At 44.3% G+C, this 21,558-nt stretch overlaps 1 protein-coding gene across 2 annotated transcripts in view; it reads left to right on the top strand.

Annotated features, from left to right (window-relative positions):
- XXYLT1 (xyloside xylosyltransferase 1) overlaps positions 1-21,558 on the top strand; it is a 158,864-nt gene that overhangs the window by 88,511 nt on the left and 48,795 nt on the right. For both annotated transcript variants that reach the window (XM_039850530.1, XM_039850529.1), the window contains exon 3: positions 1,298-1,430. In XM_039850530.1, coding sequence (XP_039706464.1) covers positions 1,298-1,430 — 133 coding nt within the window. The remainder of the gene's footprint in view (positions 1-1,297; positions 1,431-21,558) is intronic.

Genomic DNA, 21,558 nt, shown 5'->3' with positions numbered 1-21,558 from the left:
GTTGAGATGCCAAAGATAGAGTCCTTGTCTTCAGAGGGCTTCCAGGGGCAGCCTGTCCTCAGACAGCCATCATGCTCTGCAGTGGGCAGGCATGAAAAGGCTGCTGAAGAGCGGAGGGGAGAACCCCAGCGTCCAGGATGGTGTTGTTGTTACTTCACCTCTCCATGCCTGTCCACACGTCAAGGTCCAGGCCACGTCCCCGTCTTCCACTGAGTTTTCCTTGACTGCCTCAGGCCTCAGAGTGTTCCCTACTCTCCAAGCTTTAGATCCCTGTAGCCTCTACAGCCTGTACAGATGACGTTCCCCATCTGTCCTTCCATCTTCTCAGCATCACAGCCTCACAAGGCGCATCATACCATCCCACTTTAACAAATGAAACGACTCAGGTTTAGAGAAGTAAAATTTAACTTTCCCAGGGTCACAGGATTAATCAGCAGCAAAACTGGAACTTGCACTCATGTGGTCTGATTCCCTGTCAGGCCTTCTCCTAGTACCAAGTACTCTCTCCTTCATCTTTTAACCCCTAGCAGACCCTCTTTGCAGTTCCCACGGCCCCTCTTCCATTTCATGTCAGCACTCATTCCTCACTCTGTTTTTAGTCACCTGCACATCTCTCCTTGAAGGCAGGGTCCCAGTCAGCCTGGCGTCGCTCCCCCTGTGGCACCGACAGCACAGGAGCTCAGTCAGGCTTGGCTGGGTGAAGGAAGGATGAGAGAATGAGCTCGGCCCGTGCCCTGCTCCTGAGTTACCTGGAAGTCACAGAGGCAAACAGCTCTTATGTGCTAGGTAATTGTGAGACTCAGTTTGTCTACCTCGACACATATTTAGGTTTGCAGAATGTACTAATAAGGGCCTAAAATGATAACAGTTTTTACCCCTCTCTCCCGTGGATCATTTACTACCTATGCTTCAAAGAGAAACACCTATAAGCTTTCAGTTTTAAGTCGGGTGTCCACATAACATGTCAGATATTTTTGAGAATGAAAATGGTGTGCTGATGACAATTATACCAGGATAGTAGGCCTAAACTGGAGCACGTGGTCACCTGCTTTTAAACAAAATATGTGTCTGCAATTGGAAAGAAAGATACAGGACAGTTGTTTATGGAGACTTCTAGTCTTGCAGAGTGGATTGCTGACACATGAAGGGCCTTTGCTACTTCGGTAACTTTGCATCTTCAGTGACGGCAAGAATAATCTAGTATCCTTTTCTGCACCTTCCACTTCATTTTCTATAAATAGCTGAGCCTCCCAGGATGTGTGTCTGTGTCTTATTATTGTCTTTTTCTTTCCTCCAGAGATCCTACGGATAATTCAGCTGGACCTAGACCTAAAGTACAAGACCAACATCCGGGAATTGTTTGAGGAGTTTGACAATTTCCTGCCAGGCGCCATCATTGGCATTGCAAGAGAGATGCAGCCGGTATACAGGTACATGGCAGCTGTAGCCAGGTGGCCTCCAGGATCCCTCCCCACCCCATACCCCTCTCTCCTGCTGCTCATGGCAAACTAGAATTTATCGGTGTGCAGTCTTTCTGTACTAAATATCTTAGGGACACATTTTTATGTATTGCTTATAATTAATAATATGGGCAGGTGGGTTTGCTCCAAAGCCATAGAGGTTATCTCATTCTTTTGGGGAATTTGTGATATTTTTCTTGTGAAAAGCTTAGCCGTTTTGCTTGTAGATTTCAGTTAAGCTCAGAAGTTTAAAATCGTGGCATTTGTCTTATAGAGGAGGTTTCAGGATATAGTTTTAACTTGCTAGTCTAGTCATAGACTAGGATTTCTTGGCCTCTGAATCACCAGTGACCCTCCTTTGTATAAGTAGGGTGGTTTTATTAGTGTCTTGGAGGGAGGGAAAGGCGATACAACTTTGGAACACAGATCGGCATTGCCTAGTGGAGGTGAGGAAGCGCGTTCTGTGTGACAGTGTTCTTATTGCCAAGTGTGCGTCATATAGAAACTGCAGCACCCAAGAACCGGGAGACATGATCAAGAATATTCACTGCAGCATTGTTTGTAGTGGCAAAAACGGAAAACAACTTAAATGTCCATAGATAGCAGAATCAACAAATAAAATATATTCATCCAATTGAGTATGGTATAAAAAACCAAAGTGAGCGAATGGTAGCAATGTGCACTGATAGGCAAAACTAGACTGTGATCCTTAGGGATACATACACAAGTGGTACAAATTATAAGAAAAAACCAAGGAAATGATGATTCCGGAAAGTCAGAGGTAGTTACCTCTGGAGGGGATAGGGGAGTGACGGGGAAGGAGACATGGGTGGGGATTGTGTCTGGGGTACTCTGTTGCTTTGGTTTTCCACCCGTGTGGCTGTGTACATGTTTGCTTGCACGCTTTTGTGTGTAATATATGTCTTACAATTTAAAAAAAAAAAGCAAGGAAAATCAGCAGTACCTACAGGTTTTTGCTAAAAACTAGGCCCATGGTGCTGGGTCCAGAGTTCCATGTTGCCGACTGTTCCTCCCCTGGGCAGGGCCATAGCTGACCCAGAGCCAGCTGCCTGGAACTAATATTTCACTGCCCCCTGGGCTGGCCTGCTCTTTGTTCTCAGTGCAGACCCTCATGCTGGCTCCCTGTGAACATTCTTGGAGCCAGGCCCAGTCTTCAGAGAGCTGCAGGGCACAGGCAACTAGTGACTCAAGAGCACACATTTCTCCTTAGAGGGAGGGGAAGAAGTGACAGCCTCAGCTTGATTGTGGCTATTTGCAAGACCCAGATCACATAACAGGAAATTCCTGCAAGGCCTCTGAATGAGCTGATAACTCTTGGACCTTGTGGTCTGTTTCCCAGGACATAATCCCCCACAGTCACAAAGTAGAACCTCTTACTCCCGTATGGGGAGTGACCAAGAGAGGGTTTGGGCAAACGCCTCCCATTTAACTCAACAGCAGCCTCCCCGCCACATTCTCTCACCTTCATGTAAGGTGTATCTTATGTCTGGGGTTCTTGATTTAACAAAGGGAGGTGATGGAAGGAGCACAGAACCAGGGGTCCAAAGTTCTATATGTTAGTCCCAGCTCAGCCACCATGCTTGGGACCTGGGCTCTGTCATCTGAGAATGGGAGCAGATGTGCTTCAAGACCTCCCTCTCCCACCCAGCTCTTCTGACCCTCACCATTTCCTCATTGTCTTTCTTCTTCTGTCCTGAAGCTGCTAGTCTGCTGGTGAGCTCCTCAGTTCTCCACAGGGGCCAATGCCCCTGGGGCATTTAAACCAGGCTAATTATTAAATGCAGTTAGAGCAGCGATGCCTTCAAGCCCTGGTTTGGAATCTTCTTATGTAATATAAATGGAAACCTGATCACACTTAATTTAAATCGGCCAGAATTTATGTTCTGTAGATCTACAATTTTACAAACTGTGAAACTTAAATCAATTTAATAGTCTTGCCTTCTCGAAAGCAATCTCTGAAAGATTTTAGATCCAAAATGAAATTGAGTTTTGTCACCTTCAGAGTCTTTAATTATCATTATATACAAAAAGAAATATGAGATGTCTACTGCAGGACTGCCGTAGAGTCCAAGAAATGACTCGTTTGTAGGACTTGCACACTCGGAATCAACAGAAATGCAAACTCCTTTCTATGCTTTTCCCTTCCCCTCTTTTACTCTTCTCAAGCTGAAATGTTTCTAAAGGCCCCTAATAATTAAGTCTGCGAATGACTGCAGTCTCATTCTGGGGCTTTGAATGGTTTGGTGCTGGCTGGGGCAGATGGAGAATGGAGTGCCATCTTCCACAAGAAAACTGCACACACCTGGGGCCCAAAAGACCAAGTATTGAATTGTCTGCCACTTTGGAGCCTGTGCCTGGGCGTGTGTGTTTGTGGGGAGAGGGTGGGGGAAGAAAGGGAAAAATGGAAAGAGAGTGAGTAAACAGTGTCCAAGCAAGGAAAGAGAAAGCGAGGCCTTTCTCACGAGCTGGAGATAGGTCTCAGCTCTGTCTCCTTGGACTTGGCCATCGCAGCTTGTGGGGAACGCCCTGCCCAGCCGTCTGCCCAGCCGTCTGCCCAGCCGTCTGCCCAGCCGTCTGCCCACCTCTGAAGGCACCCATCGCTCCCCGAGTGCTTTTTGAAGAACTGGCAGTGGAGTTTTGACAACCATCTACTCTCCCTAAGTGATAATGTGTGAGGTGGGCAAGGCTTTTGTTTTTGTTTTTTTTTTTAAATCATAGGTGGAATCTGCTAGCATCTATGAAAAGAAAGGAAAATTTAGAAACAAAACAAAACAGCACAAAAGCAAAACTTGGATGAATTAACCGAGCACATTTGGATCTGGAAATTCACTAAGCAGAAATAAATTTGGATCGCCTCAGCTGTGTTATTTTATTTTTATCTGACAGTTACTGTACTTCAAAAGGGCACATATTGAGTCATTTTTATGGCTGTTTCCCCTCTATTGTGTGCCATGAATGTTAGAAGCTTGGAAGGGGGTGGGGAAGACAGTATTTCCTGCTGTCCATTTGACAAATAGCTTTCTTTACAAATTTTTTCCTCCAAAATGTACACATATCCAATTGCGTTTTCTGGTAAATGATAGATCATGGAATGCTAGGATAGTGATAGAGGAACTTTCTTCTCTCGGATCCCTGTTAAGATTCTGTTGGGTCAAATATCCTGAAAATCGTGGAGCAGTTGTCATCTTGGGTGAAACATTGCCCTTCCTTTTTTGACTTTTTCTCTGCCTCTGTGTCAGGAAACTAGACCACAAATAGGTCCTCACTGGTGATGTGTTTAGTTAGGAAAAGTGACCAAAAAGTGAGAAGGGTCTAGTGGTTTCTCAGTAAATAGAATGGTCTCTATAAATAGAAAACTGTTTTTTACAAATTTGTGTTGGTTCAAGATGCCATTTTGAATTTGTTTCCTTATGAATGTATTGGAAGAGTAAAGAAAACTGTTAGACCCTCTTTTTGTATAGCCTATAAAAATTATAAAGCAGCAAAGCAGCTATATGTAGAAGAAATGGTACTCGGACTGTACTCAGAAGTCGTGGATTATAGTCCGGCCTTTCGCGAATTACCCATGTGATGCTTTGCAGGTCAGTTTATTCTCTGGCCCTCTGTTTTTTCATCCGTAAGTGGAGATAAATATATCTAATGCATAGAATCACTGGAAAACTGAATTATAACACATTTGAAATCTTCTAGTGTAAAAGAGACCATCAGTAAAGAGCATGTCCTTACTCTCTCCTATAATCCTCACAATTCCTTTTAGTGTTTTCTTTTCCAGATGGTTTGTTCTTCTGGAAACCTCCTATTTACCCTATTCCCAACCACATGGGGCTACCAGTTAAAATACAGGACATCCAGTTAAATCGAATTTCAGATAAACAATAAAAAGTTTTTTTGTGTGCGTACGTCCCAAATGTTGCATGGGACATACTTATACAAAATATTTATTTGTCGACTAAATGAAATTTAAATTTAACTGGGTGTCCTGTTTTTTGTTTTAGTTTTGTTTTGCTTTGTTTTGTTTTGTTGGTTTGTCTTTTATTTTTGCTTGTTTGTTTTGTTTTCTCTAACTCTGGCAGCCCTACTCCTACCAAAAAGTTAAAACCTTTTCTTTTTAGCCAAAGCAAGTGGTGCGGCTTTTCTACAAGATCTTCGAGTAGACAGGAACAAAGGGTGCAGAAGTGGAGCTTATGAGGGAAACAGAGGTGAGAGAGTGATGGGTGGGAGGCAGCCCTCAATGTCTCCGTGAGGCAATGGGCCTGAACTTCCCCACTGTGCAGGAGCTAGAGGCCTGGCTTGGGATTTTTGGAGGGGTGGCCACTGGGGCTAGAAAGCCTGGCAGTGGCTTGGATTTCAACAGCATCAAGGCTCTTGTTGAACCGGGAGAGGGCGTTGGAGAGGGAGAGACTATGTGAGAGAGAGTATGAGTGTGAATGTATGTAAGCAAGAGAGGGAATGTGTGAGTATGAATGTGTGCGTGCATGTGCGTGTGTGTGTGTGTTGAGAAGCTGGGGTCATGGCACTTGGTTATGGTCATTCTGTCTGGGAGCTGGCCACCTGAGGAGCTACTGAATGGGAACTTTGTCCTTGGAAGCCACGGGCTTCCGGTTCATTCTCTTTTGGCTTCACAGGCCAGGAGGGCTGTGTATTGGTTTGAGCTCAGACCCATCTGAGGGGGAAGCAGCAGGCTAATCCTGTCAGCTGCTGATAACACACCACCAGGCAGGAATTTGCTTTTGTGTTAAGTATTTTAATTAGTGTCTACTCTTTCACCTTTTTAGGTCATGTGGTTTTTATTGGTGGCATTTGTGCCAGCCTAGCCTCCCTCAAGATGCTTGGAATGAAAATGTCTGGCTAATCTGCAGGCTGCCTTATCTATTCCTAGGACTGGTGAAGGGCTCTCTGGAGAGTTGGGGAGGAAATGAAGACTAGCACAGAGGTAGGAGGAAGAGAGACTGACACCAGCTTTGCCACACATAGCTGTGTGACCTTGGGCACGTCTCCTGACCTCTCTGAATTTCAGTTTATTTAGCTGAGAAATGGAGATTATAACACTGTATAACCATATGGCAGAGTTGATTGGAGGATTAATTCAGACAATGTATTTATAGTGCCTGGGACAGAGCAAGACTCCCTAGTGGTGGTGGCAATTTTATCCAATCCCAGCTCAGCCACTTATTAGTTTTGTGACCCTAGGGAAGTCACTTAACTTCTGAGCTTCAGTTTCCTTATATGTAAAATTGGATATACTGATAACTTAGCATAATTAGTGCTAATATTTGGTTCCTCAGCATGTGAACCCCTTTCCTGTGTTTGAGGAACTCCTTGCCATATAAGCCTGCCTCCCTTATGGAAGACAAAGGAGCTGGATACTTTATTTCCTGGCCTCCTTGCAGCTAATGTGTTGGTATGTTCTCTTTCCTTCCCTTCCTCCCCTGAGGAAACCATCATCGTGAATTTAGTATCTATGCAGGCTGATTTTTATATGTTTATATTCCTAAGCAACATAAGGTATTTGCAAAACAAACTGACAGTATTACAAGGAGAAAACAAGTCTGTAATTATGGTGGGGGCGGGGGAGGATTTTAACATTCTTCTATCAGAAATGAACTGCTCAGAGAAGGGGGAAGACTGCAGTATAGCCGCAGCAGAGAAGGAAGGAGGAGGAGTGGAGGGGAGAGACACAGAAGGGTGAACAGTCCGAAGCAGGTGTCCCATTCCCTGATTTCGCACCGGAGCCTGGCTTCTACTTTCTCCCAGGCATGGGGTATTTTGATCCTTGTCACCCTGTAGAGGGCAAACTTCTAGCCACGCTGCCCGCTTCTGGTGTAACGCTCTAGCCCTGATCACCATTGTGATTATTGCTCTGTTTCTGGGCCAAGGAGATGTTCATCTCATTTTTTGAACCCTACTGTGTCCTTTTCACTCGCTGCACCCCTTGAACTAAAAAAATTATTATATAAAAGTAATAATAAAAAAATAATACATTTTCATTAAAAATTCAAGACGTACACAAGGATTTTTATTTTCCAGAAATTTTCTACAAATTTATCAGTGTGTGTTATGTGCGTGTATGTGTAGACTCATTTTATATACTATTGTGCATCTTTTTTGTTCACTTGCCCATCCTTATACTTAGCTCACTCTATTTCTTAAACATTGCTAGTCTCCCAGTATAACTATATTTTGTTTTGTTTTGTTTTGTTTTTTTACTTTTTACTATGGAAAATTTCTAACAGAGAAAGTTATATGTGTGTTTCAACATTATAATATTCATGGAACTTCAATAATTATCAACCCTTGGCCAGTGTTGTTTTATCTCTGCTCCACCCACTTTCCACTCCCCGCCCTGCCCCCCGCCATTCTTTTTAAGCAAGTTCCAGACAGCATACCATTTCATCTGTAAATGTCATTTTTAATCTTTTCTTTTAATCCTATCTGCCATTGCTGTGTTTGGAGCTGAGGAGTATCATATGAACTTGTGTCATTTTGCCTTTGAGTTCCCCAGTGTGACATCATTTTGTTTGAGGGAGGAAAATAGACAGACATGGCTCACATCTAGCCAGCCGGCATTTCCCATCTCCCTCCAGATTGTCTCATGTCAGGATGTTAAATAGTCATGTTTGGAAGGTTTACAATTGGTATAAATTCAGGTCTGTTGTTCACTGGGCATGAAGCTCTGCTTTGTAAGAGAACCCAGCCACCACCATCATTTCAGGATGAGTAAAAGTAAGACTTGAAGATGAAAGTAGTAGATTTTCTTCTTCTCTCTGATACCTGAGGATGAGTTTCTTGGCTCTTGTTCTCGTGTGGTTTTTTTTTGTTTGTTTGTTTGTTTTGTTTTGTTTTTAATTAACCAAGATTGAATCTGTCAGTTTCTATTAGAGTTAAATCTGAGTAAAAAGAGAAAAACCTGTCACCTTTTAAAGTAGTGACTGATACAGTAGCCCAGTATTTCTTTACTCCCTGTGAGTTAGAAGACTGTGCTAACTGTATTTGCACAGCATGTGTAACCTGGAGGCAGTGATGTAGCCCCTGCAGAAATTGCTTATAAAAGAGGAGAGAAATACCTGCCCCGTGGTAGAGATAAAAATATTTACTATGAGGCTATTATTTTTTAATAACACCATTGGAAAATGTGTTTTAAAAAGAACAAGCTATCTACAGAAGAATCCAAGTGGAATTGTGTTTCTGGTAACGTAATTGTTTCCTATCTGATGGCTGTGCCCCTGGAAAGCCATCTGAAGACAATGGGAGTCAGAAGGGCTGAGAAGACTGAGTGTTCAGGCTGAGCTGAGGTCCTGGTTGAACATGTGAGGGGCTTCCCTTCTCTGAAAACACAGTTCATTTCAGTTCTTTAGTCTTCCTGCACATTGTGAATGCTTTGGCCCTACCCTACTGAATGAATTAAAAAAAGACCCATCACATGGTACCTGACACCGGTGTCTCTTGAAAGAATGAGTGAGGAAAGGAATGAGTGGGCAGGGTGGGACCAGGTGTGCCAGGCGCATAGTAGATGTTTGTGGAATACATGAAGGAGCAAATGCTTAATCAGAGATGTTTCCTCAACAGTGTGTTGGCCAAACGTTAAGAGTCCATAATCCCATCACCAGTGTTCTTACAGAAATTGCTTTAGCATTTTTTTTTCAAAGACAATCAGTAGGAAACATTATTCTCAATTTTGATTGGGCTCATTGTGTATGTGAATCATAGGATTAGATGCTTTGAGGAATTACGAAGTAGAAGACATGGCTCTTGCTTACAAGGAGATTATAATGGGAGGGAAATAGGCAGATAAAATTCAGTAAAGACACAAATGCCAAAGACATAAACACTAAGTCACTACTGCTGTTCGGAGATTTTTCTCTGGATGAGCTAGCTACAAAGACGCTTTGCCGCAGAAACTGCAAACTTCACTGTGTGGCTCACACCATCCTCAGTTTCATATTCTGCCTTCAGAATTCTAAGAAGTGTGTGTGTCATGCTTCCGTCTTTCTTCTGAAAGGTTTCTTGGAAGGCCGGTGGGATTAGCTGTGTAAGCACAGCCTTCAGGAAGTGCACTTAGGACAGGCCTGGCTCTGCACAAATAGCAAACTCACTCAATGGGCATTTGCTGAATACCAGAAAGAAACTAGACCTTGTCCTCTAGTGACTTGCAGCCTAGTTGTTGGGACTACCTTCCCCAGATCACTCCACTGGGAAGTGAACCTGGGCAGGCGCTCGAAATGAGGCATAGCAAAGGATGATGGGCCCAAGGAGACTGTCCTGTTTTGCATTACTATTACTTGTTTCTTTTGCCAAATAAACATCTCATTGAGAGAACCTCATTTGCAATCTAGGCAGCAGAAAAGACTTATCTATAAGCATCTTCCAGGGGAAAAAAAGTTTATATAAGTTTTAAAATTCTTCTTAAAAATATAACTTTGTAAATATAGAATTTGGCTGGCAAATGAAAATTTATTAGAATCAGAAAAGAAATCATAGCATAGTCCCATTGCAGTGTTATATGTACAGGAGGGATTTTCTGTGACAAACAGTGTGTGGAAAAGACTGAGTTAAGCACGACCAGCTCCACATGAGAATTTCAGTATGGCTCCGTGACCAGCTCGGGTATACATTTCAGCCACATGGCTGCCTTTCTGCAGGTAATTAAGTGAAATGGATATGCAGTCCCCAGGCCCTCTGTTTCCACGTTAGCAGCAGAATCGGTTATTGCAGAAATATCAAGCTTTTAAACTGGACTTGAGTTGGAAATAAACACTTTACCTCCTCCTCCTGAATTGGGTGACTTCTATAAAGAGCTATTTACTGTTGATCATAGAGAACCCCCGTGACCTTCTGTTTGAGGGTGGCAGAGTCAACCCCCAACAATGAGGAGCCCATAGGAACACTTTGATCCAGGGACCCAGCCTTTGCAGGCGTCACCATCTTTGAGACTTTTCTATCACTCTTTGTAAAAGAGGAAGCTTATTTAGGAGCCAGAATTGCTTAGTATATAATAATTTGCCCGGACATTTGCTAGGTCCCTGCCTCTGTAGACAAGCACTTTATGAAGCTAGCTGGTCCTGATGGACTTTTAGAAATATGAAGTCATAGAGACGCTCGCAGGGCCGTATTACTGTCAGTCAGTGTGGAGTGAGGTACCAGTGCATTCGACTGCTTTTCTGTTTCCACTTGATCCCCTTGACCCCATAAGAAAACAATGTCTCCCCTTAATAAAATCAAACTCAGTACTTGCATGGAGTATAAACAAGGGAAACCCTTCCTCTAACTGCTTAGGACCATCTTATCTCAATTGACCCAAGAACTATGAACTTGGAACTGTAAAGAAGGCGCTATAATTCCAGCACTATACTTGGCCCAGCAGTGGCTTAGACTTTCATGTTTCTCATAATGTAATTGCAGTTCTTTGTCATTCTGCTTTCAGAGAGCCTGAAAGGTAGTATCTAAGCAAGATAAAGACATAAAGATGAATCATATTATTTAGAAAGAATTCCTAGAGGAGATAGAGGCTTCCCATTTCCTCTGCCTGTTCCTTGCTACCAGGACGTAAGTAGGGTTTGGGAAGAGTCCGGTGTGATCTTAATCCTACAGGCCACCTCTCTACACACACCTCACATCTTTTCTGCTGCTCTGTCAAAGGTTGGAAGCATTATACAGGTGATCCAGCAATGCACTCTGTATAAAAAGAGTATAAAAAGAGAGAGTCTTTGAGGCCTTGGTGCAGAGGAGACTAAAATGGCCTGTCAGAACCTGGGAGAGGTTTGCGGTTGAAGTGGAATATCTGGATTGCATGTGATTAGCTGCGAGTACAGGTGCCCGCCAGCCACCCGCACAGACTGGAACAGAGGAGCCCAATTCACACACCATGTCACATGTGGTTGTTCTATTAAAAAAAAAAACAAAAACAAAAACCAAAACCCTAAAATAAGAGAACATCTAGTTAGGCTCTCAAAACGAAAGGGATCATCTAGTGAAAGTAACATATTGTAACAGGTACAAGAAGAGGCCAACTGTGATTCAGAAACTCAGGATACAGCCTGTAGCAGTTTAATTTCAGGTAAATGCCTCCAGGAAGTAATACAAGATTTTGAAGATTTAAAAATGGATTGTGACAGAGAAGCAAGAAAAGCAATTGATTCGAAACCCATCTATGCCCTGGTTTTTGACTGGTGTTTCTGATATTCTTTGTTTTGCATGAATCTGGGCCCAGTGTTACCAGATCTTCTGATTTTTCCCCCAAAGAGAATCCAGAAATCTGTATTATTAATGTAAAAATTCCTGATTTTTAAATATTGACAATTAAGCAAAAAATTGGCTGGCCAAACAAAACACAGTGTGCATCAGATTGGGCCCAAGAACTGTCAGGTTGAGATTTCAAATTCAAAAGTTCATTGAGGCAAAAAAGCAAAGCAATGACAACAACAAAAAAACCCCAAACCGACCAAATGCTTCCTTCCACCAGTTGGCCTGGATCTTCCAAAGGCTTTGGTTAGTTGGTCCTTAAATGATGGTAACCATTTTTGGATCCTCAAACTTTGTTATTCTCAAATATTTTCGTCTATTACTTGAAATAGTTGATTTTCATTGGTAACTTTAAATTTCATCAGATGTTTTTCTAATTAACCTCAGATTTACCTAGTAACAAAATGTTAAGGCCAAGCATAATTCTCGTCCAGAGATGTAATTTTGGAAGACAATAAAATGATCCGAAGACTTAATCGTTTATCAAAGCTGGCAACTACTTTAACTTTAATGTGTATAAGGACATCTTTAAACTACTCAGAGCGTTTGCTTTTGGGAGAGTGAAGGTCTAGACAGGGTGGAACGGAGGGAGAGAAACCAAAGGGAAGAGGGAAGGAGAAGGCAGAGGCCTGGGAGTAATGTGGCAGTTTATGTTCACCATTTCTTAATTCACCATCCTGTCTGTTCATTGCTGCCTCATAAACAAGCGGGGCAGCACTGGACCCACGGAGACCCCAGCGTGTGCACTGAAACCAGCATCCAGCCCTTGCTGTCTGCTCAGGCCTGGTCTGAGGACGTCATTAATGACATACAGTGGCTTCTTTGACAGCCCATCTCTCCCTGGTCTTAGAGACACAAATAATTGTATTTCTCCTGGATAATTAATTCATTTCTCCTTCTGTACAACTAATTCAATGTCCTTTTTTTTCAGTTGACTAAAGGAAAGTTTAGAGCCAAACTTGTACACCTATAGCAAGCTTACGGCTCTTTATGGGATGCATTTTGGTGTCTTTGCTAAGATAAATTCCTGGAACAAAATGGGGGATAAAATTCAAAGGAAAGGAGAGGGAGGAAAGCGATATATATACAGTCTGAATTAGGCCCTACCATTTAAGACTCGATTTCCTAGATCTGCCTGTCTGTAGTAATGAAAGATAAACATGAGAAATGGTCCTGGGAGGAAGTACAGCATGGGTGGGGTGACCATGTCATTTCACTGGTAATTTATTGTTTAAACTGAACATTTTTGATAGTGAAGGGAAGATGCTGTTAATAATCACGCTAAGACAATAAGTGTAACCCAGGACTATCCTGGGCCACCGGACGGCGTGTCATCGCCTTCAAGTGGAGGTGGCAGAGCAGGGAAGGATGGAGGGGAAAGGAAGAGGTCGGGGATGATGCAGGGGAAGGCAGCTGTGAAAGTCTGAGGTGTTTAGGATCAGAAATTCTGTAGAGATTGGCAGTATATCTGGAGTTATCTTCTGTTAGACCCAGGAAGGAAGTATTGGGTCATTCTTGGGCTGGAATTTGGCTTTCGACTGGACTTTCAAGATGAAGAATAAAAGTGCCCTGTCTGGATAAAGGCATCCTACCAAGGCTGCCTTCCACATCTCCTGGTGGTCCATGTCAGCTCATGAGCTGTAATTTGGCCCTACACTGCAGGGTAAGATGAGGCTTTCTCTGTTGGGTGGCGCTAACACTGTGTAGAAACACATTTGCTAATTTTGAGAACTAACCACTGGGATTTGGCCCTAATTCCATGTAGAAAGAATTAGGGGAAAAAGTGGAGGTGACGCAGCTGTTTCTCAAAAGTGTAAATGCTTTGTTTTTATCATTGATTTTAGGCTGGTCTCAGAAATTCCCAAGAGCGGCTTCTGGTGTGCATTAGCTGTGCGTCAGTGTTTCGCCAGAGCTGCACCCTGCAGCCTATGACTGGAAAAAGCTGGTTTGTGTGTTTTCGTGCGCCCCAGACGGCCTGCGGGGAGGGCTTTCCTCCCCGACATGGTATAGGATTCAGAAACGTCGTCTTATGCCTACTGGGTGGGCTGGTACTATGTCTGGAATAGAATTTCCAGAAGCTGGGAGGGGTCCTCTTCGGGGAGAAACCAGCAGGGGCTGTAGGTGAAGGCAGCGTGGCCCCCATGGCCTCACTCTGGAAGGGGAATGGAGTGGAAACTCAGACCCCCACTGCGATTGCCACCCCTGTGACCTGGCACTGAAATTACGCAAGATGAAGACAACCTCAGGAAGTTAACACGAGCTGGGCCCCAGTCCTGGGTGCATTTTTGCGAGGTGGCCCTTGTCCTCTCTTCTCAGCACTTCTGAGCTTATCCAACCTATTTTGGTGACTTTAACAGGTTAGCTATTAAGAATTCCACAGGTGTTTGCTGGAGACCCACTCTGCACCAGGCTCAGTGAGCAGGCTGCCCTCTGCCTTCAAGAGCATACAGTGTGGAGGGCTGGCCCCACCTGCATCCAAGGTTCTGAGTGCTCTATAAGGGAGCCTGTGGCCACACTCCTGTAACAGCGGTACCTCCACATGTTACTTCCTTTCCGCTGCTCATTCTGACTTTGGAGGCCCTGGTTTCCTTTCTGTCACTTCATACCATTTTTGCCCTTTAGAAGCTCCTTAGACAGACTGTCCACTCAGCTTTTAGTTTCATTTCATGTTGGACACAGTCTTTTGGATCACTGACAACTCTGCGTTCTGCAGCCAAGGGACAGCCTACCCCATCCCTGTCCCCAAATTGACTGATGATTTCACTCTTTCAAGCTTTTTGAGCACCTGCTGTATGCTAGGCATTGTGCTGATCCCAAAGCTCAAACACCTTAGCACCACTTGGGGACCTCCACGGTCGGCCCCTCCCTCTAGCTCTCCTTTCCCCTCTCCCACCAGTTCCCCTGTACCTTTTGTTTCAGCTACATTGAGCCCTGGGCCATGTCCCAAACAGGGCTCACCCACATGTGTGGTCCTTAGGTATGCTCTTCCCACTGGCTAGGATGCTTTCCCTCCATCCTGCTGTTTTTTTTCGACTTATGTATCCTACGAGGCTCAGGTGAGAAGCCACCATTTCTGGAAAGCCCCCTAGGGGCCTCCTCATTCCCCCACTCCTCAGCACTAACTTTTCTAAGTCATTCAACAGGTCATGACCCGGAAGACAGATGCTTTCTATGTGTGTATCTCCCCTGACAGGGCTGTGAACTCTTTGAGGACAGAGCCCTTGGCTAATAAGACATTGCCTCTCTATCTTCTCCTAAATCTAGTCTGGGGGCCTCAAACTGAAACAATCCCTCCAGCCATCATCCAGTTCTGGTTTTCTAAGAACATCTTGGAGTTTTAAGGCTTGGTTATTATTTTTAAATAATGGCATGAAGGATCAAGAAAAAGTAGAGGGAACTGAACTTTAGTTATAAGGATAAAATGAAATCATTTAAGTCTTCTGGGAATATTGTGGGGCTAGACTAGAATGCTGGGAAATTATCTGACCTCAAAGTCAGACAGAGTTCGGTTGACTCCTAGTTCCACCACTTACTAACCATAAAATTTGCATAACATATTTAAACCTTTTAAAGCTTCAGTTTCCTCATCTGTGAAATGGGAAAATGGGAATATATCTACCATATTTGTTATAAAATGGTCTTGGGTTACCCCTCCATGGCATATTTGAGATATATGACTCACATTGCAATGCAGGTAGAAAGGATGTGTTTGAAAAAACCTGCCTCGTGATTCTGATATGCTGGAGTTTGTGCCTTCTCTCTTTCCCCAGTTTGATAATCACTGGCCTCAACCTTTATGGGTCCTTAATAAATAGTTGAAAATGAAATGATGTCGTATACACATCATACAACACTAGGCACAGAAGCACTCGATGGGAGTTATTGGCCCTATTCCTTTCTTCCCATCATACATGATCCATATCTTCCCTTAGTGCTGGCCAGTAGTGGACAGTGTTTTCAGAACATGGAGAGGTTGCTGTAGAGTGTGAGGTGGGGCCACCTTTTTGTAGCTAGAAAGAATTTGTCCTGGCTTGGAAAGGGAGCGTGCTGTTCAGGAAGAGGCCATATCCTGCTTTATATGAGGCTGCCCTGGCCCTTTTCTCTTCATAGTCTTTGAGGTTCAGGCCAGGTGCATGCCCTTGGCCATGATGAAAAACATGGCTTTGCTTTTTCCATTCAGTGGTGCAGGCGACCAATGTGGAAAGCCCAATGGCAAAGGTTGCAGGAACTGGCCAAATTAGAGTTAACTGTGAATAGCTACCTGTGTTTTGTAAATTACAAACTGAAAAACTGCTTGTAACAATATGGTGTCAAGGATTTTTGAAGCACCCATATTAAAGCATTTCAAGATTCTCCTTATAACGCGCCCATCCCTGTGTGCCACTCCACCTCCATACCCCAGAAGGAAGCATCACACTCCACTTTCTCTCTCCACATACATTCTCCTTTCCCTTCAGGGCCCCTTTTCTGCTGGACTTCTTCAAGCCAAGTCGGCTGATGAGAGCCCTCTTTCTCTGCCATGGGCACTGAAACGTGTTATAACTGGGCAGGATGGCCCAGAGCTGCCACAGCTAAACCTAAGTTTATGAACAGTCTCACATGACTTGACCAAATTAAAGTCTAACCACCTCTTTCTAGACACTAGCTTCCTGAGGTCATTTCTCAGTTTCAGAACCTGTCTTCTGGATCCATCCCATGCCATTTCCGTTCCAGAGGCAAAGAATGGTGTTTACTTCCTTGGGCCTCCTCTTGGTCCTTTCTTGTCCAAGCCTGAGGTCTCCACACCCTTTGACAGATAGGCCATTGCCTTGCCAGCAACTCAGGTATGCTCTGTGAGCTGTGAGCTTCCCATTGCAGCTTCATTGATCCTGCCAGTGGTTATAACAGGAAGGCAGGTAGTTGTATCCCCATTTTTCAGAAGAGACTGTTTTGGGTATATGATTTGCCCAGGATCACTCAGTCACTTGGTCAGGACTAGAACTCGGGTCTCTGGCCTTGGTGCCCTGCCTGTCTTCAATGCATTTAGGTGGACAGTTCCTAGATCCTGCCCTCCATTTCCTGAAATACAAAACAGCAGATCTGGCATCATACTCAGCCACCTCATAGCTTTGGGTCACTGAGTTCCCTTTTTTTGGAGATTTACAGCAAATACTTATTTGTATGTTAAAGACAGAGCCTTTCTTTCACAGTCTTTTAAAATTAAGACATTTAAGAGCACTCACATTCCTACCTTGGTGCTTGAGCCCTGTACAAACTGCCCGCCTACCTGCGTCCACGGTCACATTTAGCGAAGGCTAGATTTCTGTTCCCTCCAGCAAAATGGTTTTTATCACTTTTCATCACAGCACAGCGATGTGCCTGGCGATGCTGTGATGAGTGTGTAATTAAAGAGACTTGTGGATGGCTGCTCTCAGGCTCTTTGGGGGTGGGTTTTATCACTGGGAAATCTCAGTGGTTCGGATTTTAGTGTGAATCGTGTCCAGTCAGTCCAGTCACAGCTTTTACACCAGAGAGGGCATGTTTTTAGTTACTAGAGGGCATGGGCTTCATTTTTTTTTGATGTGTATGCAGTCTGACTTGGATTAAACCTTCTCTTACTATATGGAAGCATTAGTCTTCTTTCTGACCTTCCTTCCTTCCCTCAGTCCTTCCCTCTCTCCTTCTTTCCTTCTAGCCAACCATCCTTCATCATCCATCTGAGATGATAAGAAAGATTTACTGTGGGTGTCATTGATTCTGATGAGTTGCAGTATCTACCCCTTAACTTACAGGAATCCCATTCTGCTCTTTATTGCCCAAGCAGCCTGTTTCCACGGATCTCTACCTCCTGGTGTGAAGCCTGGGGGCTGTGTTCAGAGCAAGCCAGGAGTATCCAGGGAGGTATGGAGGTGCTCAGTGTGTCATCAGCTCTTAGAAATTGAAACCACCTGTACTTTGCCTCCCTCCTTCCTTTCTCCTTGCTGCCTCTTTCCCCTCACCAAAATGCTTAACAAGGATTCCTCATCCTGCCAAATGACTCTGATGAGGGGATGGAGAGACAGACTTGGGTGGCTTGAGTCAAGTTACTCCCTTTCTATCTGCCTTGGTCTCTTCTTTTATAAAATGAGAAGGATGAACTGAAGTGTCTTTTCTAACTCTTAACAGAAAATTATAGATTTATTAATATAATTACAGAATCTCAGGAATAGAAGAAACATTTGATGGCATCTTTTCTCACGTTCGAATTCTCCCTATAGCATCTCTGACTTATCAGGTTACTTCCTACAAAGTGGACCTCACCACTTCCAAAGCAGCGCATTATTTTATTATTGGACAAGTTCATTAGAATGTTTTCCTGTATATTAAATAAAAAAGTACCCTTCTCTGTGGTTTCTACCCATTATCTCGAATTCTGAACTCTGGGGCCGTAGGGAGCATGTGTGTGTTCTCTTCCCCACAAAAGCCCTTTAGATATTCAGATTTGCAGAGAAGCCCTCATCTTCTCTGAGTCATCTTTTGTCATTTTTTGTCTATGAAGACCTTCCCTCACACACATACCCCCTTCTCCCTGTGCCCGGGAAGGACATTCCACTTCCAGAGGCCAGCAAGTTGGAATATGGGTGGAATGCTTTCCCTTCCTGTGCAGGTGCCAGGAGGCAGGAAGGGGTCCTCTTTGGAGCAAAACTAGCAGACACGCATTTCTTACCTGGGAAGCCAGGGTCCCAGTTTGTAGGAGTGCCATGCGGCTTCCCAAGGGCTGGCTTTGTCCACTGCAGGGACACAGACTGTGCAGACTCCCGGCAGGGCCTCGTTCCCCAGGCTTTATCTGGGCCCTTGCCTGTGCACACAGCTCAGCACAGGGTCATGCTGTAAGGTCAGCACAATGACCAGCAAGAGTCATGCTCCTCTTCTGGATACAGGGACCGGCAAGGTTTCACATGTCTGGGACATTAGAAGAAGAAAGAGACAGAAGAAGAAAGCTTCGGGACAACCAGTATCTGGAAGAAATGTTTGAGTTTGTTGGGAGCTGCCTAGAGGATCCCTGAGAGCAGGGACTGTAGTGACTTCCCAGAGTATGTGGCTGCACAGACCACTTTCCCTGCTCTCCCCTCCTCACTTGTTTTTTCCCATCTCCATTTTAAGGAAAAAATCGGAGATTCTCTGTGGTGGTATCATTTCTCCTGGCCGGTGGACTGGCTTGGCTATTTCAAACCACAGAACCACAGGAAGATGGATATTAGCAGCTTCAGGTGGGGACACAGCAAGTTCTGCTGGTCTTTTCCAAACCATAGTGTCCTGAAGAGCTGCTTTTTCCTCTTCCTGCCATCTACGTGGTGGCCTGTACCTTCTGGGTTCCCTGCCAAGTGTGGATAGTGCATTTTCACAGCTGTTAGCTCCAAGGGCCTCTAACTTTCTGACATCTGGAATTCATGGTCATGGGGCATTTGTCACAGCTTTGGGGGGATGTCTATATGGCTTCTTTGAGACCTTACTATTTTTATTGTCACCTAAAAATTAGCTTAAACTTTATATTGGAATAAAAATGAACTAAACCCTGAGGTGTCTCTGGTATACATCTGGGTAGATCTCAAGGGGTTTTGAAACACTTGAGCTTCTCATGCATGGAGTTCAATGTGGAGCTATTGTTGTGAGTGGCTTTCAGGCCCTTAGAGTCTGGCTTGTCGGGAGGTTCTGGGGAGCAGGTGTGCTAGCACTGGTCAGGAAGGAGGAAGGGCCGGGGAAGCCAGGTCACTTCCTTCCTCTCTCTCAGAACTAGGCTGAGGGTGATGCTGAGAGGCGGCATAGTGGAGAGGTGAAGGGCACGGGCTGGAGTCAGACGGCCTAGGTTTGAATGACAGCTCTGCTGCTCACTGCCTCCGTGACCTTGAGCTGGTTGCTTGACCCCAGCCTTGGGTCATTATCTATAAAACAGTACCTTCCTCATTGGGGTGGGGTTGAAAGGATTGAATAAGTGAATACTTGTCCAGTGCTTAGAACTACACATAGCACAAGTGCCATGTGAGTATCTGTAAAACAAGTAAAAGAGTTGTGCTGAAGTATACACCACAGCATGGTCACTGCTCACTAATAATATGCATCTGAGAGGCCTTTAAATACCAGCTCATCTGCCTGGAGTTGTTATTCCTAGCAGAGGGTGGTTAAAATATGGACTGTTATGCTAGAGACTGGAAATATGTTTTTCTTGGTACAGATACATTCTTTGAGTCCAGTAGATGCTGTCACCTATAGGACAGTTTCTCAGAAGGTGTTCGATCACATGTTTGCCTACAGCCTTCCAGATCTCCTGGGTACCTGTTGGATGTCCACAGATTTTTCCTCCTTCCTACTTTGGGGGAAAGGTCCCACCCTTCTTTTCCCTCCACAGACTGGCAAAACCATCTACCTGCAGATGTGGCTGTTGCAATCTAGTGTAATTCAGGAAACATTAATTTTCATCTCATCAGAGCGTCACAGCCGGTAGCCATCTGTCTGTCCAGCAGGAACTTCTGCTGCCTCTTTCTTCCCATTTCATGACCTTGATCCACTCGATTCCTGTCTGCATAATCCTCATTCTATCAGCACCTGTGACCATGCTAGTGGGGACACCTGCCTACACCTCCACCCCAGGCAGGTCTTCCTGGATAAGATGACATAAGATTCTGTTTCACTAGAACTCAGTTAACTAGAAGATTCAGTTTACAGAATGTAGCTTTGTTAACTAGAAAATCTAGTTCATCAGAATGTATAGTTTTGATAGAAAGAGAATTATGAGTTAAATTAAGCAAACCGAATTAAAATCTTGCCTCACTTTCTTCAGTGGTAAAATAAGAATCATATGGTGTGTCTCACAGAGTCATCTGAAGATCTGTGTAAACCTTAAAGTGCTATGCAGCTCTGAAAGATTATTATTAGCCTTTAAGCATTCTACTTCACCAGGGTCAGCTACAAATGTGGGTGTCAGCTACAAATCTCCAAGTAAACGAAAAATGAAAATGTGGCGTCACTCCTTGCTCTTCAAGAAGGCTCACAGATCACGTACCCTGCAAAGGCTTTTGCCATTAGTGCCTGCAAAAACTTTGTTTTCTTCTGTGGCAGTTTAAGTTAATGGTGGACAGAAATATACTTTGTCATAACACCACCACCAATTCATACTTAATGAAAGTGCATCGTGGACCAAGCACTATTCAAAGTGCTTGGATGTTTAATTATTCCAGCTCCATGAGGTCAATACTGTTTCTACCCCTATTTTACAGGTGAGGAAGCAGAGGCACCAAAAAGCTCACACCCAGGCTATCACGGCCTGTAAGTAGTGAGACTGGGTTCAGACCTTGGCCCAGCCCCTGGCCACTGTGCCACCCTTGTGCCCCGGGTATCTCATAGGCACCAGTGGGCTCCAGAAGGACCCATCCTTGTGGTATCCAGCTGGTGAAGAAGGAATGCTCTCCTGGAAGTGACTTGCCATACCTAGCTGCCTGTGAGCATCTCATCCTGTCTCCTAACGGATATGCATTTCTGAGTGGATGAGAGGAAGAGGTTATATCTAGTGACATTGGGTCTGTTTAAACATGGGAGGGCAAACACTGGCAGCATCCCCAAGAATCAGCAGCTTGGTGTTTCAGGTTTTATAGCCATCTTCCTCACTGACCTGTAAAGGGATGCTTCCCTATTCCCTGAGGCCCCAGTGTTGAGTCCTGGGCTCAGGGCTGATGCTTTAGCCTTGGAGTGTGTGTGGTCACGTGGTTGTTGCCAAGGACCCATGTCTTCCATTTAATACTTTTTCCTTAAAGCTGAAATAAAATGAAGCTCACTACTATTGTTTGAGGCCTGCTCTGAGGCTTCGCTGGACACTGGGAATGCA

Source organism: Pteropus medius, unplaced genomic scaffold (genome assembly GCF_902729225.1).
Source record: "Pteropus medius unplaced genomic scaffold, Ma_sr-lr_union100, whole genome shotgun sequence".
NCBI classification, from domain to species: Eukaryota; Metazoa; Chordata; class Mammalia; order Chiroptera; family Pteropodidae; genus Pteropus; species Pteropus medius.
The sequence above is the reverse complement of the archived record's forward strand: the minus strand, read 5'-3'. Positions and strand labels throughout refer to the sequence as shown.